This window comes from Anneissia japonica, unplaced genomic scaffold (assembly GCF_011630105.1).
Source record: "Anneissia japonica isolate Jap-2015-1 unplaced genomic scaffold, ASM1163010v1 scaffold287852_len814684_cov197, whole genome shotgun sequence".
In the NCBI taxonomy this organism is placed as follows: Eukaryota; Metazoa; Echinodermata; class Crinoidea; order Comatulida; family Comatulidae; genus Anneissia; species Anneissia japonica.
In genome coordinates this window covers 69510-94388 of record NW_022704998.1, presented here as the reverse complement: position 1 = coordinate 94388, position 24879 = coordinate 69510, and the positions used below count along the sequence as shown (strand labels likewise).

Sequence of the window (24879 nt, the reverse complement as noted above, 5' to 3'; positions counted from 1 at the left end):
ACCAGTGAAGAGGAAATATTTGACAAAAACAATTATGATGGCATTAAAAAGCAATTACCGTGTCTATTCGAATATACGCCCGCCTTTGAATAAATTCCCCCCTTAAATAGATTCCCTCTCTAAAACCTCATTGGGAATAACGCCTCCCTCGAATAAACGTCCTGGGCATTAATTTTTTTTCTCAAATAAACACCCTCTGCTCCCCCTGAAGTGACTGTAAACAAATCTAATGGAAGCAACAACATTCTCAACACAGTCTATTAATGCTTTACTCCAGTAGAAAAATGGGTAGGTCGGTAGGAAAACTTTTCTTTTTTTTTTAACAACCAAAAATGTTTTTTACGCCTAAAAAGTAGAAAATACACAAATACAACAACAATTTTTGGATTTGCATCGCATACCATCCAGCAAAATAGGCTAGGCCTTGGCCCCCTAGCCTGACCAAAGCTATTTCAGCCTTATTTGCTCTTTTGTTTACTGTAGTCAAGGAAAAAAGAAAAAGCTAAAATGCCGACCCTGAATTTGGTAAAATTTGTGTCAGTTGGGCGTGGCAACACACAATTTTTTTTTTTAGGCCTTATGATCTCACAATAACACATTTTGTAGGTTATTATGCGTTGTAGTTCCACATTTACAGTAAAATTAAAGGGCATTTATTTGAGTATACGTTTCCATTTTACACCAAAAAACATCTCAAATAAATACCCCTTAAAACCCTCCTCAAGTAACTACGGTATATTATTGAAGTAGACTTCTATCCCTCTACCATATTCTTACATTGTATATGGTAGTAATGGATAGTACAGTTACAAAAAAAATGCAGTATAATAAATAAAAACATATGGAAGGGTACTGTAGTTAGTTTGGCAAGTTTCTCGAACTTACATGGATCAATAGATAATGCTCTGGAAGAAAACAAAAACCATTTATGGTAAGAGGGAGGTGGAGCTTTAGGAGATGTGGACCTGATAACACTGTCTTAATCCGACTGTCATTTACAAGTTGTTAACATCTCTGTTCTGTTTCCTCTGGGACTGGTCTATCTTATTCGAGACCAAGTTGATGAGGAATTCAAGCAGTCTTTCATCTTTGGAAAGTGCCTAATCTGATGCGTATTTGAATTTCTGTGATAGACAGTTTTGTAGGAGATTGCATCTTCTTATAAAGTAGTCAGGAATTTGGTACTCAACTAAGTTTTTTCACTTGTTTTTAACATGTACTTATAGTACTGTATGTATGTTGATTGAAGTTAAATATAAGGCTTTATTCATAATAAGATTTGATTATTCCACTTATTTTTGAAGTAATTTTGTTTTTCTTCAAATAGTGTACTGCATGGGCAAAGGGGTGGGGGGTGGTCTGGCCACACCTTCCATAGTAAGAAACTAGTTATCCCTCGCCAAAGCCCGAAACCAGACTACACACTTGTACTTTAAGTTCCCTGATTAATTTAATACATTGATTATTTGGGATTAGATAAAGAATACAAAGTTATATTTCTTTTGTAATTTTGCCAGATATATGTTATGCTATGCTTGCGATTTCCGAAATAATATAATATATAGTAAATATATATAATATATAGTAAATAAATAGTCATTGAAGTAGGAAAATATCATCAATGTCAATTTTATTTCCATTCCTCTTTTATACTGGTTTTAATGATGTTGTCTAAAGACATAACCACAGTATCATTGTTATCCTTGGGGTACATCTTGACACTAGCTATGATGATGGGATGGTTTATATGTTGAAGGTCTTTCATGCTAATTTTTCTCACTCCAGGGAGACAACGTGATAGCTTGCTTATTAAATCTCATTGACCTTATAACCAGTCCTAATGCATTGCACATAAAATGACTTGTTCCCACCACTATCAGTACTCTGTACATATTCTCATTATTAAAGAGAATAAAAGTACCTTTGACAGCATTTCAGGACTATAATTAAAAAGTATTCTAGCAGTCATTTTCTATGTCATTAAGTACTTCTGATTGAATGTTCAATTGTAGTTACCCCTCTCTCAAATCAAACCCATACCAGGTGAGAGCTGCACCCCTTATATCCCATTTAGCACAAATACTCTTATAATATATTTTACTCCACACACCCTTTCAAAATCCTGTGTTTATTACTGTATATTAATAGTTTAGAAAATGAGTATGAAATGAAATTATATTTTGTAACGTTCATGATAATTACAAGAAAATGATTGTAAAAAAATAAATACTTTGCTAAATTTTCTAAGATAATATCAACATGGTCATAATGCTTGCATTATGGCTAGTAAAGTAGATAACATGTCATTTATTGTTTATTTACTGCATATGTGTGAATTTGAAATTTGTAAAGCTTGATTTTAAATGTTTATAATAGATAATCTATTTTAGTCCCCCAACTTTATACAGGTTACATAATTTTTTTTGCATGTGGATAGGTAAAGAATTGTCGGAGTGCCCCTGAACATGAAACTTATTAAAGTGTTTGATAATGAAAACTCGCAATGAATCTGTAATTAGCATCTTCATACTTTAAATTCATCATAATTAGATATTTAAGATGTGTTGCATAGGTTGCCAGCAGGCAATATAAGAATGTCAATAATAAAAAGTTAAGGGGTTTTCCATACATAGGCCTATATTTTTTTTTTTTAAGTTTATAGGCTTTTATATGGGGGATAATAAGGTAGCATAATGTTGTATATACTATATTAGTATGCCCTAAGTATGCCTTAATTGAGAGTGTGGCAGATTTTAGATTATGCACTCAGATGGTTTATGGATTAAGCTGTACAGTATTATCATATGGTAGCACTTCCTGTTTGTGGTAATTTTTTTTTATATACCTGGTCTCCAGAACACCTTTAATAACACCTATTTTGTTATTATTTTATGGTTGGTAATTTAATTTATTTAATAATATACTTTATTTTAATATCACTTGCCAATGTTCCAAGTCTCCCGGAAGTCGCGGGAGTCGCCTCGATATTGCGATGGACTCCCGCAAGTAAGCAAGAATCTCTCAGAAAATAACTCATCACCCATGAATTCTTAATATAGTATTTGCATGTGTTTACTACTTCATTATCAATTGTCCCACAGAAGTCAGTGCCAGTGGGTATATATGACTACTACTACAAGTAATATGACTAGAATCTCCTGCCCGATATTATTGATTGCAATATAAACCCCGACCCCTTCAAATCTGCACTTTCACAGCAAAGCAACGAAAAATAATTTTAGACCGACCACTTTATCCACGCCTCCTGTTTAAATCCCTCACTGGGATATTAGGAGGATAACCAACCAAGTACCAAGTACCAAGTATTGAATAGGCCGATAAAAAATGACATATTCTAAATTATACAATACTGTATAAACTTATAAATTGTAAATATAGCACTTTGCTACTTGGGAAAGAACACATTTTGATCTTTAAGTTATATTCAACATGTTTATTTCTTTAATACAATATCCAAAACAAACTCAATAGATTAAGAAATAATTAATAATAACAAAAACTAATAGAATAGGACTGCTTGACCATGTGTGAAGGCAACTTGTCCATGGAAGAAGGTTATCATCACAAATTAAAAGTCAATAATAACATATCCACTATGTTATTTTTAATTGTTAATTATCCTAATGGTTTAATAACAAATCAAAATGTATTACATTAATGATGAAAGACATTAATTACAGTTAGATGTAATTAACATATGCATATAATAAAAGTATAGTATGTTATTTAACTTATGGTATTTATTTGTTTAAATAATAGAATAAGCCCATTTGGCCAAACTTACTTTGAAAGAAATTGTTATTTCTATATGCAGAGAAATTAATAAAACTTTGATCAAAACATTGTACAAACCTATAGTATTATATAACTTTCATAATTTTAGATTACAGTAGTTCAAATTCAGAGGTTAGCCATAAAGTTAAAAATGTTTTTGATAAGGTAAATAAAAAAAAAATCCTATTATTGCAATGATATTGTATTTGTTTTGTTAAAACATAATTTCCTCCCATTCGCTCCTGTTTTTATGATAAACAGTATATCAGTACACAGTAGTGTTATCAATTTACGATAACCAACGACAGACTAATTTGCCATTGTTGGAGGTATTTCATGCTTTATTGTCCAGTTTACTACCTCTCTTTCATCTGTGTCATAACATTTCCTAAAATCAGACCTTGTTTTAATTGATTGATGTATTTTTAATTAAGAGTCACAGTGAAAAAACTCACAAATTAATAGTTTTATTTCCAGATTTAATTATAACATAACTGATTGATGATCAAACTGGCTACAAATCGAGGCGCTGACAGAAAAATCCATCAGGTTGATTTAAAGTGGTCTCTGTTTCATCCCATCACAGAATAGATTGGATTAAAGTTTTATGTGATCCCAGGTAACTTCTGTATCCTTGTGGTGGAGTTATCTGGGGGAAGTCTATTTGACAATTCTTCACTGCCCTTCAGAAATGGCCTTCTTTTTGAGCAAAATGTACAAGAGTATTGACTATGTACTTTTTGTCAGGTCACTTGTACAAGTTTGTACATTGTTTGTATTTCATCCAAGGTTAGGTTTTAATGTGAAATATATTGCTCTAGATATTGACTACGTGATGGAGTTTCCTTTAGTGACTCAACAATGATTTGGTAATCATTATGAATCAAAAGATATTTGCTGTCCAAATAAAAAATTAAGTTTTAACAATTTGATTAATGTTTTAGGTACCTTTACATCAGATATCAAATGATTATATTTAAAAAAAAAATGTCAATCAAACTTAAATCTTACTAATGTAATAATTATTTATTTATTTATTGAATATATTAATATATAGGCTAATGTATCAGGAGGGTGTAACAGCCTGTTTTCCACATGGTCCTCTCTTGTGATACAAAATTACAGTACAGGTATATCAAAAATAAAAAAAAGTTGCATATTAAAATTGAAAAGAAGCTTAATATACTATAGTAATAAAGATACTGTAAAGATACTGTTGTACAGTATCATACATAAATTTGTGGTATTATGAATACTAAGTAAGCTATTAACTACTAGTAGGCCTATACATTCTACAATACAATAAAATGATAATATTTTGTTGCTATTTTTAGCTTCATTATCCATGTGGCCAGTGACAAGATGCCGCATTTACAAGTATAAGTTGGAATTAGTTCAGTCAAAACTTAATTTCTTGATTTGTGTTTTAAATGATTTACTCAAGCTAAACACAAGTCCCAGTAAAATAATAAAACATGTCAGTAAAAAATGTGATAGATGAGGAACGATGTGTGTTAAACATAGGGAGGGATGGCATTTGTGTCAATAAATGTGTTAAGATAGACAATGACTACACACATGCCACTTGCTGTACCCATCTATCATCTGAGTACTGCCTGTTTCAGAGGGGTTGATGGAGAAAGGTGCAAGAGCTAAGATTTATGGCAAAGGAATCAGAACTTGTAAGTTGTAACATTTCCCTCAGAGGTTCACACGGATTCGTTGTGGGAGTAAGGAAATGAAATCAGTTCAATTATGAAATCATTTAGTAATACTAAAGTTGAATATTTAGCAATGCAATATTTGGGTCTAATAGGAGGGCTTACATTCTAATGTTCTGTGTTGATAACATGAGATTTGGTAGTAGCAGATAGTACTAGTAGGCCTAATTACTACCGTATTGATTAAAATTAATTTAAATTGCGTAATTACGTAATCGCTACTCAGCTTAACTGATGATTACCATGGCATATGTTACAGTACAGGGGGATGATAACAAAACAAGCTCTCACGCTTAATACATTGTTGTTGTATTTTACTACAATCTTTTTAAAATTTTATTTTAATTTTTGACCTGATTGTTGTACTTATTTTATACTATGATTCTACTTATAATTATTTTTTAATTTAATTCATCTTAGTTATATTTTTTAAATTCTTGGAAGTAATAAAATCTGTTCAGATTAGTGATTGTTGAGTAATCGGATATAGGTCGTTAAAAAAGCTTAAATTTAAGACATATATAGAAGTTGTATGGTGTTGTGATACTGAGACAGATGGAAGCAAAGGGACTAAAGACCAGGAGCCAAGAGTGATTCATGAACAATTGCTAAATTACTAAATATGAAATTGATTCTCGTTTCCTGTGGTTTCCTGTCTTCACACCTCTGTTTTAAGGCCATGGTTAAATACTTATTATATAGGTATTAGTTTGTCCCATGCCCAAGAACTGCTGGGTTAAATAAAAAGAAAAAAAACCCAGTCTTCTAATTCAACATATTTAGAAAAAATGAAGATTAACATTTTTTCTTACATGGCTTTAATCTGAATTTTATTATAGGGTCATACAATAACTGTGATCTGATTGGATAACCTGTTACTAAGTTACCAAATCTTTATTCTGTGATTGATGATCTGTCTCTTATACACATCTAGATGTGTATAAGAGACAGTATGTGACCTATTGTGTAGATGTCTATTATATATGTGACCTATTGTATTCATAGCCTCTTGAGGATGCTACCTGAACAATCTATTATACATTCCAGGTGTTTCTCACACCTGTAGATATATTTGAGTTGTTATCTGGTATTTAGTCACCAGGTACCAAATGTTATCAGGCACAGATTTTTACTTCTATTTTACTTTTTGTCCGTACATTATAACCGTAGGCACTTATTTGAAATAATAAAGTCAATTAACATAATATTGTGTCTCTGATATTTCAGTGATTTTACTGTATTTTAAGATTGAATCCTTTATTCGCAGTAACTTAAATCTGTATTATACTTAACAAATTTTAATTGAATGTTTTAATACTTTTTACATTGTAAATGGTTTTATGTTTGTCTGTTTTGAGATGCAAATAAATCAAATCAAAATCAAATCAAGTATCCATTGATGTTTTTGTTTGCTTATTCCCTGTATTAATGTCACTGCTATGTTCCTCTCTCTGTTTTCTCTCATTGTTTTCACTCTAGTTACCTTCCTGCTGTTTCTGTATCTGATATTGCCCACTCTGCTATTTTCCCGCTTTTTTATATTTTCCCGCTTTGCTTTTTTAGCGCTTTACATTTTTCCCTCTCTATATTTTCTCCTCAAAATTGTGCTCTCCCACCCTATTGTTTTCAATCCAATCAAACCACTTCATTCGTTTTCAAATGTCTATATTGAAATAATGGCCTTTGTAATTGTCTACGGTGGTCCTAGATCCATTTTATTTGTAAAGACACTGAAAGGTCGTCATAATGTAAATGACCAGCCTTCATGCCTGTTGGCAACTTCTTAGCATGTTCTTAGAGTAGGATGGAGGTATTGTAAAGTGTGTAATACCTTTATGTTCATCTCACCAGTTTGTAGTGTAAGGCCAAAGCTTTGTTTTTGAATGGGGATCAAGATATTGGTCTCTTTATTTGCTCAAACCACTCTTTTACCTTTATTCAAAGGCTTAACTGTTGAATTGCATAATCTGTACTAGAATGTAGTTGCTGTATACAGGATTGTGATTCTTCGTTTGCTTTGCTTGAAAGATCTTTCTGTAGCGGTAAAGATTAACACCATGTTTGGCCCTAGGTACACTTAATACTCACAAGTTTTTCCAGAACTTCTGTAGGTGTCTGCGTGGAAGTGAAACACGTTGAAAGTTATAGAATAAATTAGAACATATAATAATAATAATAATAATAATAACATTCTTAATAAAATAATACTTGTTGAATATTTTAATTATATTTTATATTTATATATTCATAATACTGTATGTATGATATTTCAATGTTTAAATATTAATAGTGATACACATTTATTTTTGTTTCCATGGTAATCATCCTAGCTTAACAACCACAAGCATGGTTTTATGAATTTCTGACCTGTAGTAAATGACTCCTTAGGTGTGACCTTATGGTTATTCATTTAATTATTACATTTCCATGTTACTTCACACTGTATACCAACTAAAATGAAAATTAATGGAGCAGTCTACCAAGTTAAAAAATATTAATGGTTTACCTAGTGAGATGGCAACTAATGGAAATTTCACATGGTGTGTATTTTTTTATGGTCTGGCATTATCATGGTTACCCTCAGTGGAGGCCTAGCCTACTGGTGCCTCAACTAGAAACTGTTATGCCAGGTGGAACATCTGTTGGAACTGTACCCTTCACTTTCGGCCAATCATATCTAGGCTATTAGCTTGTTAGGTGGATGACGAGGGATCTAGGACATGGGAATGTTTGTTTTGAGAAGGGCAAAGCTAGGTTGGGCTAATAGATTATTGGCATGTGCAAGTTCAAGCTATAATGTTGTAATAAAAGAGGTTTATTTTTTAACAGAAAGTAATGGCACATAGAAACCTGTAGTAGAAGGTAATACAATATAGCGAAAGTATTTTCAATTATGTTGAAATTTTATACGTTTCTTGAAAACTAATTTACTTCATGAATTTATAGAAGTATCGTATGGTTATTTCAAGTCAACAGTTTTAAAAATGAAAGTTCTAGCATGATTTATTATATTAAAAAAAATAAGCTAATTTTCTATAGGTGTTTAATAATTTCACATTTAGTAGTAGTAACAGATGATAAAATTTGGACTAAAATCTGAATAATTAAATAAGTACACTATTCTGTCATGTAATCTAATAGTTGTGTAACCTTTAACTAATAAATTGAATAATTTTTACTTTTCTAATTTTTGGGACCAAACCTCATTATTGACGACTCTTGCGTAGTGCACCTCAAATATGCATTACAAACAGGTGAATTAAGTATTTTTTAACATTTTATTTTAAGGTTTTAACCATTTGTTCTTTCAAATAACAGCTGAAATATTTCTAAAAGGTAAGAGCATTGTTCAATAAATTATTAATGAGAACATGCACTATTTTTTTCAACAGGTTATTAGTGTACAAACTGCAAATAGAATTCCTCATCAGTTAACAATTTTTGAAATAATACCCTTTAATTTCTACCAGCAAATTTTAGGAATTTTTTTTAGTAATCTGTAAATGATTAAAAACTTTTTAAATCTGTGACTTACTGACAGTTGATAACTCACCTAAATTAAATGAGGAATCCAAACTTATATTTTTAATTATTGAGATTTTTTCTTGATGTTATTTCTACCGAAATGTTATTGGGGCCTGTTAAATGAACAATTATGTCTTCAACTATATAAAGATTTGAAACCAGGTAGCAATCTTTTTCTGAGTGTTTTTTTTTATACCAATAAATGAAATGAAAATGAAAAAAAAGTGTCGGGGTTTTTTCAAGGTAAACATAATTTGTTGTCAAAAATGTGCCTTTAAACGATGTTTAATGTGAAGGAAGAAATAATAGAATTATAACAAAACTGTTTTATGTTCATGTATACTGTATGATTTATAATTTATGTAACATATACTGATTTCATAACAATTATTCATTTTTCATGTTTAATAAACTTCATATGAATGTCATAAAAGTTTGGCCTTGGAGGTCAACCAGTCTGGGAAGTATTAAGAAGGTCAGGTCAGGTTTTCAGGTCAGGTGTTAAAGTTGTCTTTATTTCTTGATTTATGCTTGTTTGGAAATGATTTAAACATAAAAAAAAACATTAAATATTTGGGGGATATGGGGATTAATATTGAAATTCTATCCCTTGCATATGGATTATAATAGTCATGTCATTGGTGTTGATTGATGATAATGGTAATAATGGTGGACATAAATAAATTATGATAATAACGATGATAATATTAATGAATGAATTTCTAGACAAAAGTCTATCTTAACGATTTAATATTTAGGAAAACAGTTACCTCCTAAGGTGTAAGAATTGAATCCTATCAAGATTTCAACAACTATTATTCTCAAGCTCGTCAACTCCTTTGTCATAAATATGGAATGTGGATGTTAATATTAAGATGACGCTTGGCTGTGAAAGAAATAGTACTCCCCCAGCAGGCAGTGTTTTCATAGACCCATCGAATGCAACGTGTTCACGTTTCTTCTCACAGTACTCCTTCAAGCAACAAGTCTACTTGGAAGCTGAATCCTACCATTTAAATCATGTCATTTATCTTGCTTGTTAATGTTCATTTCCTCAAAATTATCTTTAAATATTTGAACATTGCTTTAATGTACTAACTAATGTCTTTTAGCTTAAAAATTTCACTCCAACATAAATTAAAATTCCAATTTTAAGATTTAAACAATACATACTGCACCAAAATTGAATATTAAATTGCAAAACACAAATATTTTAATATAAAACACCAAAAACTGAACGAAAATTTTTAAAAATCCCAATTCGATGACTAGATAATATTTTTATGAAGGCCTATAGTGCAATATTTTCGGGTTTCTCTATTATCTTATTAATAGCTGATGGTTTTACATTGATTAAAACAATAATTTTAATCCAACATCAAGATCAAAATATATTATATGAGGCTTATAGAATAGAACCAACAGATGCACTGATTATGTTTAAATAACATACAGAATAGAGTTGCTTATGATGAGGACGATAGATAAATCCGCAAATTGATAATGAACCATAGGTTTCTAGGGTTGGAAGGCAAGTGCCGTAACCACCAGCTACAACTCCAGCAAGCTCAGTACGATAGTTCTTTGTAAACTTCTTAGCTTCAATTAGGCTAAAGCCTAGCTGGATGTCACCCAGTGGCACCTGGTTCAACGTCTGACGTATAATTTGATATGAGGAGCTAGCGTCATTAGCAAAGTGTGCGACTGACTGTATGTAATGGGAAACGCCATACAATCTCCAGGTTTCCATTTTTATCCGTAATATCACATGGTTGAATTGAGGAAACAGAATTTATTCATGCGTGTGAGATGAGACCAGAAACATGGAACTACTTTTCTTCAAGGAAAAGCACTTCAGTCGAGTGGCAGTTGAAATAGTCGAAAGGATTAATGCCTGCAGGCAAAGATTCTGATTTCTTTTACTGCTATTTCCATTCATGATTTATCCCTCCAACTATAAACTTATAATAATTATTAACCTAGAGTTATCACGATTATTGTACCTACTGACAATCTATTTTGCAGAACAAACTAACATTATCCTTACTATTATACGTTTACTCATATTTATTGGCACTGCAGAAGTTATGCTTTTGAATCAGTAGCTTCCACCATAAAGTTGTATTCAGAGTTAATAATAACTGATACAGTAGCTCTTTAAAATAATTATAGTATGTCAACAACACTTATAAAGTAGCTAAGAATAATAAATATAAATTAAGGGAGGTGCTTAAAGTGTATTGCAAAATACATACCAGGCAATATTTGCTACGGTATGTAAAGGTTTCTTTAAATTGTGAATGAAGTTTGAAGTGACGTATCAGAAATAATACTCATTACAAAGTTGGCTCAGAAATTAACACAGAAATTAACTGGTAATTGACAGAAAAATTATGGCCAAAAGTTATGAAGATGGATTATAAGAACTTAGATTTTAAAGATTTTATTTATTTTTGTATTAGTTCTCATTTAAAAACTTAATTTTGTGTGTGGTTTGTTCTTGTGTGTTTACCAAACAATGGTGGGGGGCATATGTCATTGATAACTTGTTGATAGTTTGTACAAGTGATTATTATTAGTTGTACTGTAGGTGATGGTTCTATTGTAGTACACTACAGGCCAAGTTCTGATGCACTATTGCGTTGACCTGCTAAACAATGGTAAGCCACCGTAGGGGAGGCGACCACAGAATGACCTGAGCTAACGGACCCTCACTGTGTGTCTTATGCCTGGGGAGTTTTTGATTAGTATTTGGATGATGGGCCGTGCTGGCACTTGACTCTCTGGGTAGTGAGTTGAATTTGATGTGAAATTTCAGGTTGTTTGCGATTATCTTAGATCAATGAGGCTATCTTATATTACAAACCCTACTTAGCTTATGATTGTAGCAGGCAGGTGTTTAGGTAGGAATGGTCTTCCTTGTACACCTGTCTATTCCCTATGCAAATAAAAACTAATGAAATATTAATGTAAAAAAATTCTAATCATACATAAATATGTATTTATATTGAATCATTTCTCTTTCCCATGAGTTATTTATTCAGCTAACACACACTTACTTGAGCAACTGAGTTGTACTGCAAATAGTAAAGCTTATTGTTCACAATGTCATGTACAAATATTTGTGAACAATATACTATAGTACAGTGCACCCTCTAATTCCGAGACCCCTCTAATCCGAGACCGATTTTTGAAGAACCAATTAACAATCTTCAATCTTTTAACTCAAAGCAAACCCTCTAATTGGAGACCAAACCCAGAGACCATCCCAAATTTTCAGGTCCCAAAGGTGGTCCCAAATTGGAGGGCGGTATATCTGCATTGAGCGAAAAAAAAAACAAAAAAACCTTTGAAATTTAAATTTATTAGCTAAGTTTCTTTGATTTGTGTTTTTTTTACGTTAATTTGATTTGAGCACATGAAAACTTTACCTCAACTGGTGATCTATATTTAGTGAGTTTGAATCAAAATAGCGAGAGGCTTAGCTCACAATCTTTGAGGCAATCTTAATTAATTTTATTCTTTTAATGAGCAATTCAAATTTTTTTTTTAATTGATTTTTGGGGTTTTTTTAAAAACCAATTTTACCACTTATAGTATTGTTATATAACATAACCCTGATAGTAGGAAATAGGTAATTTTTTATAACAAAAATGATAATTAGGATAAATTTTTTTTATTAAAAACATAAAACATACATTGGAAGAAAATTTATGAAATTCAGTATATTGCTTTACATTTTGAAAATATACCAATCAACAACATTCGAGAATGTAAATGCAAAATACACAAAACTCCCAAATCTAAACCTAATTTACATTACAAGTAAAGTGTTAAGCCAAGTGAATATAAAACCATTACATTGGTGGTATGTTTGCCTACAAGCAATTCACATTCATAATGAACTTGTTTAAAAAGTGCAAGTTTCTTTACTTGCCTGAGGGGGGAAAATGTTTTTCTTACTCAACTTTCTAGAATTTTATCCTCGGTTGGTTCTGTAAACCTAGTGATTTGTTCAGCTCATTAGTCTTAATAAACGGACTATTTCGTTCACGTCCTCGAAATTCACAAATATGCACATGATCCCACTTACAGACTTCCCATCAGGGAACGTCTTATATTTTTGTTATTGTAGTTATTTTAAAGTAAATTTGATATAATTTGTTGATAATGTTAGTTTGTTCTGATGTTGTTCATTTGATTGAAAGAATTTCAGAAACAATTAAATTTTAGGACTATTTGATCAGAGGTTTTGATAAGAAAGAGTAGCCTAGTTTGTTTTTTTTAAAACTATTTTTTTAAGTTGCCGGTTTGTTTTAATTGTAATAACCTCTTAAACTAAATTCCAAAGTTAATTTAAGGTCTGAAAAGTTATTAGTTTTTTGTTTTTGTGTATTCAGTCCTAGTCAATACAAATTAGTGAATTATTGTAGTCAATTATTAAATGTTGCCCATATTTGTCAATATCATTTTTGTTGCAATTTATCAATTGAAAGCTGCTAGAATGTTAAAGTATGGAGCTGTAATTAAAGGAAAAGTTTCCTTAGTTATAAATAAATTTTCTGAACCAGATGCCAAAAATGTACTTATCATCAGGACCAATAAGAGGACTTCTTGGGCATTTGGAGCATTCTATGACAATTCTATTGCACACTATCAAATATTCTAACAAATATCTGTGATTTTCTGATATGGGAATATCATGCCTATTCGGGCAAAGAGCAGATTGTTGTTATATTAATCTTGTTAGTGTAGACAGATTATGCTTACAGTTCATTTTTGTGGTGATTCAAAACATATTTCATTTATGCCTGCTTGAGAAATCCCACGAAATAGAAGGCATGTTTGGAAGTACTCCTTGTTATCTGCAACCCCTTCCTTTTAGGCCTGCTCATAAAAATGATCATACATTTATAAAAATTATACAGGATTCTTTTGTCTTTATGGATTGCAGGTGGACACAAGATTCAAGATGTGTGTTATAAGTATATATAACATTTCCTTCCTTACTATTAACACTTTCTTCCGTCTGGTATTGAATATTAAGTAGTGGACCTTCTTCAATGATTACGATGCTCGCCATCCAATCCCAGGGACCTGGCTTCAAATTCTGTCACCAGGATTTTGTCTTATGACTAAAATAGCTCCACTACCTAATATATTTAATTTTTATAGCTTAATTCGTCTCAGTTTAAAATATTAAATAAATAAAAATAAACATTTAATTATTAAAAGACCATGGCTTCGGGGGATTTTCTCCCAAGGCCCATATGAGCCTGACACTTAACTTCATCGGGCCACCTACTGTACATGGATGTAGGTGGTTCCAAGATCCTCACCATTGGGGTCCCCACAATGTGCTACCCCAGGGACAATGGTTGCTCTGGGCGGTCCTGCAGATAATCAAGATGTAGTGCCAAAAATATGCAAGTAAAATTGGTCAGAGAAAAATGTATGTTTAGTTTTACCTGTAAAAATAATAGAAACTAATTTTAGTCAGTCATTAATGGAATTGTTAAGTACAAAGTAACAGCAAAGGAAGCATGGACTGATGGTCTTAAAAACATATGGAATAATTTAACTATTTAACAGCAAATCACATGATTCTCCAACATCTACACAATACACTAGTGTCTAATTTGGGTTTTTGTCATTTAAAAAAAAAGATATTTGTGATAATCCCAAGTTCATTTGAAGTGTTTGTGGTCAACGGATGATCTGTGGCGCTTCTTTGTTGCTGAGATAAGGATGTTGTTAAAATAAGAATAATTCTAAGGTTTGAAGAGCACAATTAAGAGGTTATGAACGTTCTCAAATTAATATAAAATTTATAGATTTTCTACTTGAATTTGAAGTAATCTTTGGTAAGATTTCACCCTTTATCCTGTTCATGGCTCAGCATATTTTTAATTTTTTTCTTGTGTTCAATAGTTGATACTATAAGTATAAATGTATTATAATCATGTCGTGCAGATCAAATCTGATTTTATCTCAGCTTATATCTCACTCACTAATTTGTGTAGAGAATTTTACAAATGTAGAAAGATTTTATGTTAAGTGGTGCAAGGGCAGTTTAACAATAACAGTGTATAAAATAACAAAACCATTCATAACAAATAATTTGAATTGAAATACCATGTCTTGGATTAGACAAGTTCATACATGTTTTCACAAGGCCCATAACTTGCAGCAGCTAATCAAGGAGATGGGGTGGATTGGGGGAATATTTTTATCACCCTGTGTTAGTGGTCAATGCCCATTCTAATGGCCTGCTATTGATGTCATAGATTACCGCATCAGAACATCTCCCCCCCCCCCACCTCCCTTTGTAAAAATCTTGATAAAAACCCCTGAACATAACCCTAGAATTATTCATTAAAAAACAATTCAATCATTAATCTACTTTTAAGAAACATGGATCAAGAACAATTCAGTTTGGGTGACTTTTCAAAAGTTTTGATGCAAAATCCATTAGCTGTACAGTCTATACTATAATTCTGATGGGAAAGAAACAATAACATCTTTGCAAAAAACCCACAATTGAAATTAATCTGTCATTAAACCTCACCCATCATATACTGTATTTTCAAAATCATGGATAAATACTGTATTTTACTGATTCATACCTGTATTGTAACTAGAGTAAACATCTTTTATTACTACCCTGGGTTGCTGAGGTCATACAAAATTGAAGGAATAACGTAGATACTATAATTCTGGTGGGAAAGGGACGTTAAATGGCAAAAAAAATTATGAAGGAAATAATTGTGTAACATGTCATTATAGACTCCACCCATCATGCCCTTCACTTTCCAAATCATGGATGTGTCACTGCTATACCTGTATTTCTAACATATTGAGTTAAGCATCTTTTATTACTCAGGGTTCCTGAGATCATAATTTGATCAAATCAAAAGTAAAGTCCGGTGTAGACAAATTGTTAACTTCAATGAAAGTTTCCTGAAGCTTGGTGATTATAATTGTCATGATTTCCTTGCCAAAACTGTTTTATAATCTGTAATAATAAAAAATCTGAAGGAATGAAAACCCAGGAAGGCGTATAGACATTCATTATTGATAACAAGAACATTGAGGGATCAGAACTTTATAAATCTAGAGTTGAAAATGGATAGTGTATATCCAGTTTATTATTATTATTGGGCAGATCCATGATTCTTCCAAAACTGGCAGGTCGTAGTTGGGGAGGGGGAAGGGGCCTATTATCAATTGCAGTACAATAAGAAAAATTGCAATTTTGACAATAATAATAATAATAATAATAATAATAATGTAAATTTTGTATAGTGCATAATAAAAGAAAGTTGCATTTATGTACTTTACATGAGCCAAACGGCATAAAAAGGAGAAGGATGGTTTTTCACTGCTCTGTTCTCCACCACACTCTGGAGCCCCAAGAGTTAGGGGCTTTGCTGGAACAGTACTCGCAGAAGCTTTATAGAAAATAGTATCTAGCTAGCTTATCCTACAATTTAATAAATAAATCATGTGAGAGCAAGATTGCTAAATATCTAAACAAGAGGCAAAAATTATGTTGCAAAAATGTTAAGGGACTTCTTAAAAATGAGACAGAACAGGATATGATGATAAATATGAGGCGGAATTGATAATTCTATAATTTGATCACGAGGATTAGCCTAAAAATATTTTTTTCATTTTGATAGTTATTGATATTATACCCACGCCTATTAATTGTCAGTTGTTTTAGTGAGAATATTATTGTGGGAAAGTTTCCCCTGTGTTCATTTAAGAACCTTGGAAATAATTTCATTACATTATGAATGTATAGGGCATTGGTATAACTATTGCTGGATGCTATAGTATAACACTGGCAGTGCTGTGTCAATAATAGCAAAGGTAGCTCCGCCAGTGTGATTGATTTAGCCAACACACCTGCTATGTCAATTTTACTACTGTATCAAAACAGGAAAAATTATGATCTTTTTTATTATTAAATATGTGTGTAACCTACCGGTATTTGTCCTTGTTCATATTTTAATGAGTGAATTTATAAAGCAGTTGTCGATTTTAATCATGGGTTTTTACTTGTTTACAATATGTGCAGTATATTTTTGCTTGGTATTTATATTGTTTGATGAATATTTAGGCCGTACATGATAAAACAAAAAGTTAATTCCAAGAACGTTGGTCATAAAGTGAGAACCCATTTTGTTAAGAAAAGTAAAAATAAATTACCTAACAATAACATACGTTGATGTATGGTTTTATAATAGAATATCTGTACTGTATTTAATATCACGTGAAGGTAGAATAACCCATATCTTGCAGCGTCGTTGTAATGAATTGCGTATGGGCGTGGTCTGTGACTACCTAGCAGTCGTAAAGAGGCGCTTCATAGTAGCTACATATTCACATCATTCCATGATGGGCTGAAATGAACCATAACATCGGGGTAACCCCCTACTCTTATGGGTTCTTTAAAGTGCACATGAGCCAGATGCATACACTGGACCTCAATTTTAACTTATCCGAGACGACTTGGTTCTATCAACTGAACCATGGGTGAGGAGCGGCTGCAACCAACACTGATGAAGCTAAGCAACGCCTCTGCCTTACCGCTCGGCCACTGGACTCACCAAACATTTTTTTGCTAAGCCCTACTCATTGCATTATTGCTAAAGTGGATTACCTAACATACTTTGATGTATGGTATCATTAGGATATCTGTACTATATTTCATATCCAAATTCTCACGTATATAATACTAACGTTGAGAAGTCAGATAGGCCTATGTCCCATTTGATTTTTAGTTAGCGTACAGTAGCTCTCATATGAGCACCACTACCAAACAATGACTACACAAAGCCACCAAAAATGTGATAAGAGCAAAGGTGCTTTTTGAATCATTTAAGATGACCTTATAGTTTGTTACAGCAGATTTTAAAAATTCTACGTCACTAAACAGTACATTGAGACTTCGTTTTATATGCGCTACAGCAAATTTATAATACATTACATTCCATTTCAAACATTTACAATTCGTAAATTTTTCATGATTTCTATGATTAATGTAAGATCCTTGAAAGTAAATGGTTGAGGAATTCATGTTTGATAACTTCCTCTTTGGGGACAGTAATCAAACCACTAAAACATCAAAATGTTTTGCTGCAAAGCATAGTAAGGTTTTTTATTTTCGACAAAATAGGAAGCAAACTAAATTACCATAGGCATATAATACTGGAGTTTATATAATATATACTCATGATTAAATAATTTTTTTCTTTTCAGGTTTAGAATGGGTATAATACCAAGTAAACAGAACTTGGGTTTATGCGATAATGTATCTGCATCATCATTCTGTAGAAGACGTCTCCCTGTTATCATGAAGAAACTTAAGATGGCGCAGGAAGTCAGTATGGCAGTACAGTTTGTAGAGCAGGGTCGTATCCTTATAATTAACATTATTATGACCTATTTTTTACTTGAGTTTATAAGATGAAAACAGTCGGTTTGCTTTTCTACATCCTCTAACAAGAATTTGTTTATTATGATTTTTTTTAAATTCAATATTGGACACAGCGGTTCCTCAAAAAGCATAGTCCATCAACAGTCCTGAAAAATATAAATGTAGTAAGTCTACATATTTTATGACTTACTATGGAAAAAATATGGCCAATATTATAAGAGAAAACAAAATAAATAAATTTAGTCTGAATGGCAATAATGCAGATACTGGATTTTTTTGTCGTCTAGGTTCAATTACAAATTAATTAAAATCACAACAGTAAAAATTACTTTAAATATGTAAAATGATTATTGTAAACCAAAAATTTTGCAAAAAAACAAATTTCGCAAAAAAAACAATTGAATAAATCAGATGATTAAATGTAAAAGCAAGTTTTTTTATTTAAGTTCTGAAAATATGTAATTATGACATATATTGACATACATTACTGTGTGTTGTTTCCGTTGCTTAATACATTATTTTGTTGGTTTTATTTTTTTACTTAGTATAGCTTATTTCCTGGCTTAATCATTTTTTTTTTCCTTTTTAAAAAGCACCCTTGAGATGATATTCATTGCGGAAGGTGCTGGAGATATGAGACTTTTACTACTGTAATTCATTGTGGAACTACTGTACAAGATTTTATTTGTTTGACTTTAAGTGTTTTTTTCATTTGGGAATATTTATCAACTATAACAAAGCCTCATTCAGGATAGGGAGTAAAGTTGGTTTTGGTTGTGAGAAAAGTTTCAGCAAATTTTCTTTCACCAAAAGTTGAGCCCTTTGGTATTTTTTTCTAGTCAAAGGTCCACTCCACCAATAATGGAGACAAGTAAAATTTATGTGCGTGAGCTTGTCATCATCAGGGATGACTTTTCCTGTGCATGTATAATACAAATGCTCAAGACATCTGAACAAGCCAACTCTCACCAAGGAGGGCCTTTTGCTAACAGCTGATGGAGTGCATGATCAAATTTTTATTTTTAATTATTGCGTATTAAAAATATACCGTCGGAACTGAAACAACTCCTTAAAATCTAATTAATATAGAACATTTAAAAATGAAAGTTATCAAATATGCATGATACAAACAGGTAAATTAATAAAAATCCTTCAATTGATAACTAGCTACTCGCATATAAGGTAAACCACATAGGAAGACCCTCAAGTTTGAGAAGATTTTTGGACGATTTTTGTATGTTTGGCGTATTAGACAACCGCCTTTTCACCGTTGGAATTCATACTTTTTGCTGCTCATTATAGTCTTGATACTGCATCTAGCTGGCTAAAAATGAAGTCAAATTTAGGGCTAATCTTACATAAATAGCAGAGATTTTAAATGTTCATCAAAATCTTATTTCTCCGTATTTGAAATTCATTCATTAAAATGCATTCATTCATACTAACATTTTAGTAGCTTCATTGCAGTTGTAAATTTGTGTTACAGACAATACGCACAAAAGACAAACATGATTTTAACTAAAATTTGTATGTCGCCTGTATAAGACGACCCCCTGTTATTTCGATCGTATTTGCTATTTTTAGCCTTGTCTTGTATGCGAGTATATATGGTATGCACAAAATATGGGAACATTATTATTTATGTATTTATTCAATCGACAATTTGAATCAAAATCTTGAAGCTTATTCGTACAAAATAATAATAATAATAGAAATATACAGTATATCTATAAGTTTATCACCATATTCTTCACTATTTGATTGTATGATAACCATAAATCTCTGTCCACACTCAGTTTTTCTTTTAACAAAAACTGTTGTGTGCCCATATATGGTCATGATGTGATGTTATCCAGACCATATTTAGGCATGTCACATGATTGTCTGGACAAGGCTTAAACATTAGGAAGTTTGTCAAGTTTGTATTTTGTTTGTCAGATTAGTATTTGTATTTTGTTTGTCAGATTAGTATTTGTATTTTGTATTAGTATTTGTATTTGTATTTTGTTTGTCAGATTAGTGTAGCCTATCATCAGTATTAATATTATCTTACAATCATTTTATATCTTTTATAGGAACTTCAGTATTTACATTTTGTGTAGCATAAATTTTGATCTGTTACTATGTAATTTAGTGAAATTCATATTGTTTTTGTTTTATTAAGAACTGAGACAATATACTGAGTTATATCATGTTGTTCTTATATAGTAACATGACTAGTAATTCATTATCATTTACATTCATTATTTATTATTTTCGTTCATTATTTTTCTTAATATTTCGAAAGATATTCGTGTTGGTCCTGATATTGTTTTAGATCCAGCTTTTCTAGTCACAAGGCAAGTGACTCCTGAGTCAATAATTTGTTCAACATTTGATACAATTGTGCATGCCAGTGGTTAACAAAACACAGCAGGCCTACATTCATGTTTGGTTCATTGAAAAGTTCAAACTCCTCCCTCAACCCCAAAAGGCCTCTCTTCACATAGGCCTCCTCTCTTTCCAAAATCCTTCATGTTGGTATGTGAATGGCTCCATGTGATCAGATTCAAATTTACATACAAAAATAAGTACATTCAATATCAGGTAGGCCTAAGTCTGTTAAATTTCAGTCAACACAAACGACTATACATAATGTACATTAAAATTTACTGAAATTTAACGTAAACATTTATTTAAAAATACAGATTCTTAGTCCTTACATCTGGCAGAAAGATTCAACCAAGTAAATAATATTTTTAAAATTTTAAATTGCAAACAATGAAAGTGCATGTCGAAGTATAATTATATTATTGTACAACAAGCATATCTACACTACAGTTTTAAGTGAATTATTGAACATTTTATGTTTACTTCTATTTTAGGAATATGGAGGATTTTGTAACATGGACAGACACATCGAAAATTAAGAAACATGTGATGACGTACAATGAAGAAGTAAGTTCATTTGTGTTATTCTCATTTTTCATCTTCTTTTAAGCCAGATACTACAAGGAAATAATTTGAAGATTAAGGATCAATCAGCACTGTTCACATATGAACAAAACTGTAGTGTATAATATGTTCCCACAGGAATTGTAGCGCAGGAGACTGACTGCCAAGCCCTCAGGCTAGTCCCTGATGAGGTCAGGCTTACTGCACCACTGTGCACGGACTATGCATATAAAGTCAAAACACTTTAGTGCTTAGAAACCAAGCATGCCTGTGAATTTATGGAGGTGATATTATTAATGTTAACCGCCTTCACTGATGGAATTTAATACTAAGACAGATCATTCCTTATTTTTAAATTCCTTAACAGCAAAATGGAATACAATACCATTTCGGGAGATGACTAAATATAACACATCATCTATCCCATCTAACTCCAGCTTAAACAACACTAACCCAAAGTGCTAGTGAAACTGAATGAGAAGTGCTAAAATGGATATGTATTTTAACTTCCTATAGTGGTGGAATCTGATAATTGAGACAAAGCTTCAACATAGTGCTATATTTAAAGTTGGGCATTGGAGCCATGGCTACTGTGATCTTTCAGAGCTTGCATAATTTAGTACTCCTCTTTGAAATATATGTGAAATGCTAGAGTTCTCCAACCAGGGTCTACCCCTGGACCCCACCATGAAGCTTGTAAATTGCAAGCCTTCAGCAGGGTTGGTTTAATCCAAAATGGCTGGATCTGCCCCCCCCCCCCCTGTTATTTATTATTTTATATTCCAAACCAAATGCAATACAGTAGCACTGTGGAAAGTAACTAAACAATTAATAATATTGTCGCCACAACTAACACAACTAACAACAAACATGCGATAAGTTCATGAAATTGTTGTAATTATTCTTACCACCTACAGTACGCTGGAGGGACTTTATGCTAGACAATTCATTACCGGAATTACTATTAAATGTTACACAATAGTGTCATCTCAAAACAACGGAAATCAAAACAGAAACTAGTCCTACTTGTCATTCAATTTAATGTTTTCTGGTTTCTACTTAATCACCTACTTTATTTAAAGATTCATTTTATATATTTACATTATCTTTTTTTAATGTTACATGTAATTTTCATTTACAGATGGATGACTTTGATATGATGTCATGAGATGCAATGACCTGTCATTAAATTGTATACCGTCTTCTCTACTATCAACATTTTCTATTCACACCGGAACTTAAAAGGAAATCAGTCCATTGTATTATTAACAAAATTCATTGCAAATGAAATAAAGGAAAATCAAGGGTCTTATCTAAACATGGCAGTATAGAGTACATTCCATGGTCTAAAATAGTGTACTGCCCTCTGCCAGCCTGATGGTAGAGGGCAGCATAACCAAAAACTAAGGTGAACTCAATGGATGATAAGATTTCAGACATTAAGTTTGTGAAGACAGCTTTTCTCTTGTAGACTTTAACAGTTTTACTTTTTGTTTGGGTAATTAAAGGATGGCTTACAGGCTCTTGCAGTCACGATACTTTTCATATACCTCTGATGTTGTGTCCTTTTTGATTTGTTGATTTGCTGAGAAATGTCTGTCAACCAAGTACTGAAAAAAATGAGTGCAAACAAAAGTAAATTAGATACTATGATGTTATGAGGATATGTGATGCCTACATTATGTAATTAAGACCAAACAAAGTACATTACGAAGAGAAGAAACTGGAGGAAAGAAAACCTAGGCAACTGACCGAATCAAGGTATCCGGAATAATGTTCTGAATCTGTCAACTGTCCTATATCACCATATTAAGGGTCCCTAATGATCAGCTTTGGCTGGATGGACCACCCTCATTAAAGATTGTTGAAATAAAATAAATAAAAATAAATAAATAGTTGGCAATGGTTGCCTAGTGTAACACTTTCTTTGCTCAAATTTGCAGAGTCAAAATCAAACTAATTAAACAAAAATGTTGGTATCATTTGTTGTGGAATTTTGAGTAAAATTAAGTTCAACACCATTTGAGGATAGCTAAACACACTAAAGTACTTTTTTAAAATTCTCAATTGAAAAAGTGATATTGCTTGTTGGGCTAATCTAGCATGTTATGTTCATTTGTATATTGTACAACTACCAAATAAAATTAATGTAATTTTCAAACAAAATATGTCACTGCCATAACTGATTTTATTTTTTACAGTGTTTAAAAAATGAGATGGTCTTACTTAAATTGATGTAAATCTCTAATAACACTGGTAATTAGTCTGCTGCCCTCATTTTTCTTTTTCTGCAACAATTGATCAAAGTTTTCATCTGTTTGTTTACTTGTGTTGGTTGTTGTATTGTCACTAAAGAAAAATAAACTTTGTGATAGTTGCTTCCAAATATAATAGTTCATTAACAGCATTTGCTTATTAATTGAAAACTAATATATCTGAATCAATACAAGCTCTGCTCTCCATAGCGGTTTGCTCTCCATAGCGGTCCCTCAATACAATAAGAAAGAAACAATAGCAAGACTTATGTTGGTTCAGATTATGGAAAATAAATTTGTTGTAAACTTGGTAACAGAAATTATGTTTTTCTTGAATAATTTGTGTCTGTCAGTATTGCACATTAGTCTACAATGTGTGCTTCTATTTAATGATGATGCTGCTACACTTGTAAAGCAAAGCAATTAGCCACCATCTGAGAAACAGTGCTTTGCACAGAACTCCCCTAAGGTGTACTGTACTATTTATAATACAACATGCCTGGAATTACGCCTAAGGTAAATCATCAGATATGAACAGAATCAGTTTACATAGATGTATGTAAATGTAAATGAGAGAGATGACATACCGTAGAAACACACCTTTCAAACTTCGACAATATCTTAATGTGAGAGTGAAAACAGTATTGAGGATGACTGAAAAAGTATTCTCTTTTAGGAGATACTGGACATTATGTAACAATAATAAGTTGACAGCAATGTGGATACAAATAGATAAACCAAACTGGCCACAGGAATTTTATTCATGAATGGTATACAAGTATTGAGACTACACTTAGTTGTACTGTAAAACCAATTCTTTCATACAGTGTAACTGCAGACCTTGGACACATGGAGATAACACAATTTTAAAAACATACACAAGGCAACAGAGAGAAATAATAGAACAATAATTATCCTAAAAAGAACAGAAATCCATTTTAAAGATTTGACAAATTCTCTAAACAGTTTTTTGAGCTGCTATAGATAATTTTATACTCCAGAACAACATTACCAATCGCTCTTAAAAATGACATCACAAACTATAAAAGACAGCACATTTGTACACAAGTCAAAAAGAAAGAATTGAATACAGACACATGACAACATCAAGCAATTGCCAAAGGCAGACCAGGTGGAGAAATCAAATGATTGCATGCTCAACAAGTCAAACACTGTGTACCTACAGTAAATGATTCATTCATTT

At 31.8% G+C, this 24879-nt stretch overlaps 1 protein-coding gene across 1 annotated transcript in view; it reads left to right on the top strand.

The window, feature by feature from the left end:
- The window catches only part of LOC117105149 (U3 small nucleolar ribonucleoprotein protein IMP3-like), a 45386-nt gene extending 21391 nt beyond the window's left edge, over positions 1-23995 (top strand). Inside the window, exons 3-6 of the mRNA XM_033246213.1 lie at positions 18309-18463; positions 20774-20825; positions 21351-21423; positions 22562-23995. Coding sequence (XP_033102104.1) covers positions 18309-18463; positions 20774-20825; positions 21351-21423; positions 22562-22588 — 307 coding nt within the window. The 3' untranslated portion in view covers positions 22589-23995. The remainder of the gene's footprint in view (positions 1-18308; positions 18464-20773; positions 20826-21350; positions 21424-22561) is intronic.
- Positions 23996-24879: the final 884 nt, after the last annotated feature.